Below are 6,594 nucleotides of genomic sequence, written 5' to 3'. Positions count from 1 at the left end.
AGCGATATCGACGGCTAGGGAATATGGCCTTATGCCGGGTTGTGATATTAGGCATCCCGAGGATGGGGATAAAATGGCTCTAGCTCGGGACAAAGAGTTCGTGATTTTCAGAGATTCTTTGAAGGGGGTTTAGGTGGCCCGTGCACCCATTCTTTGTCACCCTGTTAACCGAGCATAATATGAGCCCCGGGCAGTTAGTTCCGAATGGGTGGAGGATGTTGACCTATTTTTTTGTAGCTTGTATGTACCTAGGAATTACCCCATACCTAGACTTATGCAGGATGGTGTTTGACTTGAAACAACTTCCCCAATTCACGTGTTTTGTACCTTTCATCCCAATGAATGTTTAGGAACCCGAGGATGCCTAGTTCGTTAAAAAGATGGAAGGAAAAATGGTTTTACGTCGTGACTCAAGATCCCAACCTACCTTTTAGTCCTCAGTGGGTGTTACCAGATACTGCGAGGTTTTGTAAGGGTCAAGCCTATTTTGAGTCCTTAGAGAGAGATAGGCCGATGTTAGGAAATCTCGAGCCTTTGGTGTATGATATAGATGACGTCTTCGGGGATGACATCCTCGATCTCGCGAATGTGAAAGGCGTCGAGGGTAGGATATTGACTTTCAATGTTTTCATTATTCTACCTATATTTATTAATGCTCGTGCTCGTGCTAATGTTGGATAATTCTGTAGAAAAGATGTTTGACCCTACTGCCCTACGTCCTGCGGTTAGAAAGAAGTCCAAGGTTCCCCAAGCTCGGGCTCCCGGCCAGAAGAGGGTACAAAAGAGAGCTCGAGATTCAAGGCTCGAGAGACAAAGAAGTGGCCCTGGCGAAATGTCACAGTAAAGGGGGAAATCCCCGGCCATAGAACGGGAGAGGGTTGAGCGCCTAACTCCTAAGGGTACACCTCGGAGCGTTCCTCATCCTCGAGGTCCTATGGAAGTGGTTGATCTCGAGGATGAGGCTCTGCCAACATGCTCTGTCCCTTTAGAAGACCAAACCCGATGCCAATTTTTGTCGAGCATTGTTGACCAGTACCAAGGAAGTATTGGCTTTGATGATGGCATGAGGGCCCTCGAGGCCATGACGCTGAAGGTACGTCGATCATGTAATCCAAAATTATTTGTTTAGGTACTTTTTCATCTTTTTTAATCGAGCTTTTAATAAACTTTCGTTCATCCATTTTTTTCAGATGATAAGCATCGCTCGAGGTCTGTCTTTGAAGGGGAAAATGAGTCCTCCAAATTGGCTGACCTCGAGGACTCCCTAGTGGCTCGTGATAGAAGAATTTTCGATCTTGAGGCCGAGCGCGCTCAGCTGCTGAGAGAGCGTGAGCAGGTAAATAGTGAGCTCATGAAAGCTCGAGAAGAAGTTGTTGCCATGAAGGATGAGGCTGAGGAGGTGAAGCTGGAGCTTGAAAATATTCATAGGAATTATGAAGGGAGGTTGGTTCAAGCTCGGGCTGACTCAGTCGAGGAGTTTAAGAAGCCTGACGTCTTTAATGAGCTCAAGGGCGAATATGCAATGGACTCGTACTTTCATGCCCTGAAAGAGGCTCGAGCATTCATCCGCGCGAAGCCAGACGCAATGCCCGAGGACTTGAAGATTATCCCACAGGTGGCTGAGGACCTCACCTTCTCGAAGTCTGAGGAGAATGTTGATGATGAAGAGGTCGACATCGAGGGTGACGACGTCAAGGAAGATCAGCCCAGCTAGAATAGCAAGGATTAGACTTCTTAATTATTGATTTTGATCATGAGACACCTGTTTTTGTATTTTAAACAAGTATTTTGCTCGATCTTATTTAATGTTCCATTTATCGATGTTTTTTCAAGGTATGGCGTGTATGGCTGACATCTTGGGCAACTTGAGGATCAGGACAAATTTAAATAGCTCGACGTTTAAGACGAGTAATAAATAAGTCGACCCTTAAGATGAAATAAATAGCACGACGCCTAAGACGAGTAATAACTTGACGTCTAAATATTAATCTGGACGCCTAAGATGAATTGATATCTCGACGTCATAGATAAATTAATAACTCGACGCCTAAGATGAATTGATATCTCGACGCCCAAGATGAATTGATATCTCGACGCCATAGATAAATTAATAACTCGATGCCTAAGATGAATTGACATCTCGATGAGTTAATCCATAGAAGTAACTTGCTCTTAGGGTCATCCCTTAATTGGGAAATTATCTCGAGGCCTAAATGCAATTGTCCTGACCTATAGCGTGATTCCCGAGGACAGGATGGGCCTTTTTTTAAGATTCATTACATCGTTGATCGGGCACTGTGTGCTCAGGAATTTTACTTGTACTGTTTGCCCTGATAACAATCTTTATGTGTTTACTCAGTGATGACGGCCTCATATTCTGCTTCATTATTGGTTGCCTCAAATTCAAATCGGAGTGCACACTGAATGTCTATGAGCTTGTTCGGGCTTATGATTATGACCCCTACACTCGAGCCCGACGAGTTTGATGCTCCATCTACGAAAATCTGTAATGAAGTCGGCTAAGGCCTGAGCTTTGATAGATGAACAGGGCTTGAACTCTATGTCAAATTCTCTAAGTTCAATTGCCCACCTCAGTAATCTTCTTGAGACGTCTGGTTTCTGAAGAATGTGTTTTAGAGGCTGATTGGTGAGCACTACAATAGAATGTGACTGAAAATATTGTCGAAGCTTTTGTGCTGCCACTATCAGTGCAAGGGCAAGTTGTTCTGCCAAAGTGTACCTTGTTTCTGCATCAAGTAGGATTTTGCTCACGTAATAAATAGGTTGTAAGGCCTTGTTAACCTCTTTCACCAAGACACCACTCACTGCATTCTGAGATACGGCTAAGTATAAATACAGAGTATCCCCGGGCTTGGGTTTGGTGAAGATAGGAGGAGATTCCAATGTCTGCTTGAGCTCTTGAAAAGCCTTCTCACACTCTTCATTCCATTCAAAGCAATGATTACCCCTGAAAGCTTTGAAGAAGGGAATCTTCTTGAGACGTCTGGTTTCTGAAGAATGTGTTTTAGAGGCTGATTGGTGAGCACTACAATAGAATGTGACTGAAAATATTGTCGAAGCTTTTGTGCTGCCACTATCAGTGCAAGGGCAAGTTGTTCTGCCAAAGTGTACCTTGTTTCTGCATCAAGTAGGATTTTGCTCACGTAATAAATAGGTTGTAAGGCCTTGTTAACCTCTTTCACCAAGACACCACTCACTGCATTCTGAGATACGGCTAAGTATAAATACAGAGTATCCTCGGGCTTGGGTTTGGTGAAGATAGGAGGAGATTCCAATGTCTGCTTGAGCTCTTGAAAAGCCTTCTCACACTCTTCATTCCATTCAAAGCAATGATTACCCCTGAAAGCTTTGAAGAAGGGAAAACACCTGTCTGCTGCTCGGGACATGAACCTGTTTAAGGCGGTTACCCTGCCTGTCAACTTTTGAACTTCTTTCTTGGTCCTTAGTGATTCCATTGCTGCCAAAGCCTGAATCTTATCGAGGTTGGCCTCAATCTTCCGATGAGTGATCATGAAACCTAGAAACTTTCCTGAAGCTCCGCCGAATACACACTTCTCTGGGTTGTGCTTCATCTTACATTTTCGTAGGGTGATGAACACCTCTTCTATGTCGAATATGTGTTGCTCTACTTTCTTACTCTTTACAAACATGTCATCCACATAGGCCTCGATGTTCTTTCCTATCAAATCGGCGAAGACTTTGTTGATGAGCCTCTAATATGTCGCCCCAGCATTTTTCAACCCAAATTGCATCACCCTATAGCAATATATGGCTGAATCAGCCATGAATGAAGTCTTCTCTTGATCTTTTTCGGTCATAAGGATCTGATGATATCCTGAGAATGCATCTAAGAAGCTGTACAACTTATGTCTGGATGTGTTATCCACAAGATTGTCAATCCTGGGTAGTGGGTAGCTGTCTTTTAGGCACGCTTTATTGAGATATGTGAAGTCAATGCAGACCCTCCATTTACCACTGGCATTTTTCACAAGAACAACCTTAGCGAGCCAATCAGGGTATTGGACTTCCCTTATGAACCCCGTTCTTACCAATTCGCCGACCTCTTCCTGAATGACTACACGTCTTTTCGGTGCAAATTGTCTCTTCCTTTGCTTAACAAGTTTGGCCCCTGGGCTGATATTGAGTTTATAGACAGCTACTTTCGGGTCTATCCCTGGCATATCCTCCACCTTCCATGCAAAAACATCAATGTTGCGGGACAGACAATTGACGACTTCCTCCTGGAGGTTGGCCTTGAGATCCCGACCAATAGTTACTGCTTTTCCGTGCTCGAGCTTGACCACTTCCAATCCCTCAACGGGGACCAATCTACCCCTTAGCTCGAGCTCGAGCTCGAGGTCTGAAAGTTGCATGACGTCTGTATTCATTCCTCGGATGCTAGTAACATAGCACTGTCTGGCAGCTGTTTGGTCTCCTCGAACTACTCCGATGCCATGACCTGTGGGGAACTTCATGGCAAGGTGGAAAGTTTATACAATAGCCTGGATCTTGTTCAGTAGGGGTCTTCCTAGGATGATGTTGTAGGCCATTGGGGTATTAACCACTTGGAATGGTGTGATCTCCATCACTTGTGTATTACCAGATCCTAATGTAAGCGGGAGCTCGACGATGTCTTCAGGGATAATGACTCCACCACCAAATCCTTGTAGAGGAGTTTTTATTGCTTTGAACTGTTTGAGAGAGATCCCCATTTTGGCGAAAGCTTCCTGCGAGAATATATTTGCTGCACTCCCATTATCAACCAGTATCCTCTTTACTTTAAAGTTAGCCACAACCGCAGAGACGACCAAGGCATCGTCATGAGGATATGATATTCCTTCCAAATCTCTTGCCCCAAAAGTGATGTCTTTGACTTCATCACGGGATTCCTTTGGGGTATGAGCATGTTGACGGGCATACTGCTTTCGCCCACTATTCGTGTCTCCTCCAAATGCTATACCCTCGACGATAATATTAATTGTCCTGGCAGTGGGTTGAGCACTGCTTCCGATTCCGGACTCTTTACGATTGTCACGATCATTCCTCGAACGTTTATCATGACCAATGTAATTCCTTAAGAATCCTCTTTTAATGAGAACTTCGATTCCCGCTGCAAAGCTTGACAATCCTCTGTGGTATGCCCATGATCCCAGTGAAATTCGCAATACTTGCTTCTATCTCTTGTGTCAGAGGGCGACTTTATCCTTGAAGGCCACTTCAATTCTTTCATATCATTAATCTCCATTAAGATGTTTGCTTTAGAGATGTTCAACCAAGTGAGAGGTGTTGACGACGCCTCATTCCTGCGTTTATCCCGAGGAAGCTCATGCAAGGGGACGAGATCATGTTGCCTCTTGTTTTCGACCTTTTCATGAGGATGACCAGCTCTCCTTGGATTCAGCGTTTTCTCCATATTGATGTACTTTTTAGCTCGGTTAAGGAGCATGGTCACTGTCTGTGGTGGGGTCTTTGATAAAGACATTTTGAAGGCCTCACACCCTATGGCATAGGTGAGGGCAGAAACTGCTGCTGTAATGTGAATGTCAGGTATTTGAAGTCTCTCCTTGTTAAATCTTGTTATAAAACCTCGTAGGGTTTCATTCAGTCCTTGGCGTAGTTGCATGAGGGAGGTGGCGATTTTCCTGATTCGCTTACTACTCGCAAAAAAGGTTGAGAAGTTATCAGCAAAATCTGAGAATAAGGCTATGGAGTTGGGCTCCAATGTCGAGAACCAATCCCTAGCAGCATTAGTCAACATTTGTGGAAAGGCTTTACACATAACCTGATCCGGCGCAACTTGCAAGTTCATGACATCAGTATATACATTGAGGTGGTTGATGGGGTCGATCGTCCCATCATACTCTTTAATGCGAGGATATTTGAGTCTGTCGGGCAAGGGATATGACAATATCTCTGGTGTGAATGGAGTGTTAGGAGTGAAACCCATTGGACCCCGAGCATTTCGTTGCTGGCCAGCTGTAATTCCTTCTTGAATGATCCGAGCAATTTCACCAGAATTCATGGCGACAAATATCGAGTCTGAGGCCATATTGTTAATACCCGAGGTTCCTACTCCGCCAGTTGCGGGGTTTGGAGGTCGTGCATCAACCATAAAACCGCCATGCTCTGCCTGCGCCGGCGACAGATGCGAATTTTTTTTACTTAACAGTTGCGTGAGCGTGCCCACCTGCTGACAGAACTCTTCAAAGGCTTTGATTGTGATGACCGCTGGCAGAGGTGCGGGCATTCCTGAAGATTCTTCATGAGGAGCCGGTTGATCTTCGGCAGGTTGAGGGATGGGAGCGGATGAGCTTGCATGGGGAAGACCTGATCGTGTGTTAACCATGGCTTTTGGTAGCATTTCTCACAGATGGCACCAATGATGCTACCAAAAGTCGTACCTGTTGATTTCCCGAGCTTGGTGATTTTGATTGAGTACGATCATAGTCTTCCAGTACATGAAACAAAGGCAACGAGGTATGTTCTCGTCGCCCCTTTGATGCTTAAGTCGGAAAGGGAATTATATGCGTGAGCTGTAAACTGGAGAAATAATGAGAACGTACTTGAATAATG

At 44.7% G+C, this 6,594-nt stretch overlaps 1 protein-coding gene across 1 annotated transcript; it reads right to left on the bottom strand.

Annotated features, from left to right (window-relative positions):
• Positions 1 to 4,511: 4,511 nt before the first annotated feature.
• On the bottom strand, positions 4,512 to 6,382 carry LOC111388859. Its single transcript, XM_023013670.1, has 2 exons — positions 5,190 to 6,382; positions 4,512 to 5,106 (listed from the first exon to the last, which is right to left on the bottom strand). The coding sequence occupies exons 1-2, from the start codon at positions 6,380 to 6,382 to the stop codon at positions 4,512 to 4,514; spliced, it is 1,788 nt and encodes a 595-aa protein (XP_022869438.1).
• Positions 6,383 to 6,594: the final 212 nt, after the last annotated feature.

The sequence above is a fragment of the Olea europaea genome, unplaced genomic scaffold (assembly GCF_002742605.1).
Source record: "Olea europaea var. sylvestris unplaced genomic scaffold, O_europaea_v1 scaffold532, whole genome shotgun sequence".
Taxonomy (NCBI): Eukaryota; Viridiplantae; Streptophyta; class Magnoliopsida; order Lamiales; family Oleaceae; genus Olea; species Olea europaea.
Note: the sequence above shows the minus strand (reverse complement) of the source record. Positions and strands in the feature narration are given on the sequence as shown.

Excerpts from the sequence above, each read along its gene's own strand:
- LOC111388859 (XM_023013670.1), bottom strand. The coding sequence starts at position 6,382 with ATGCTACCAAAAGCCATGGTTAACACACGATCAGGTCTTCCCCATGCA. Across the intron at positions 5,107-5,189 it reads GACACAAGAGATAGAAGCAA|AGGATTCTTAAGGAATTACA; the intron begins GTATTGCGAATT and ends TCTCATTAAAAG.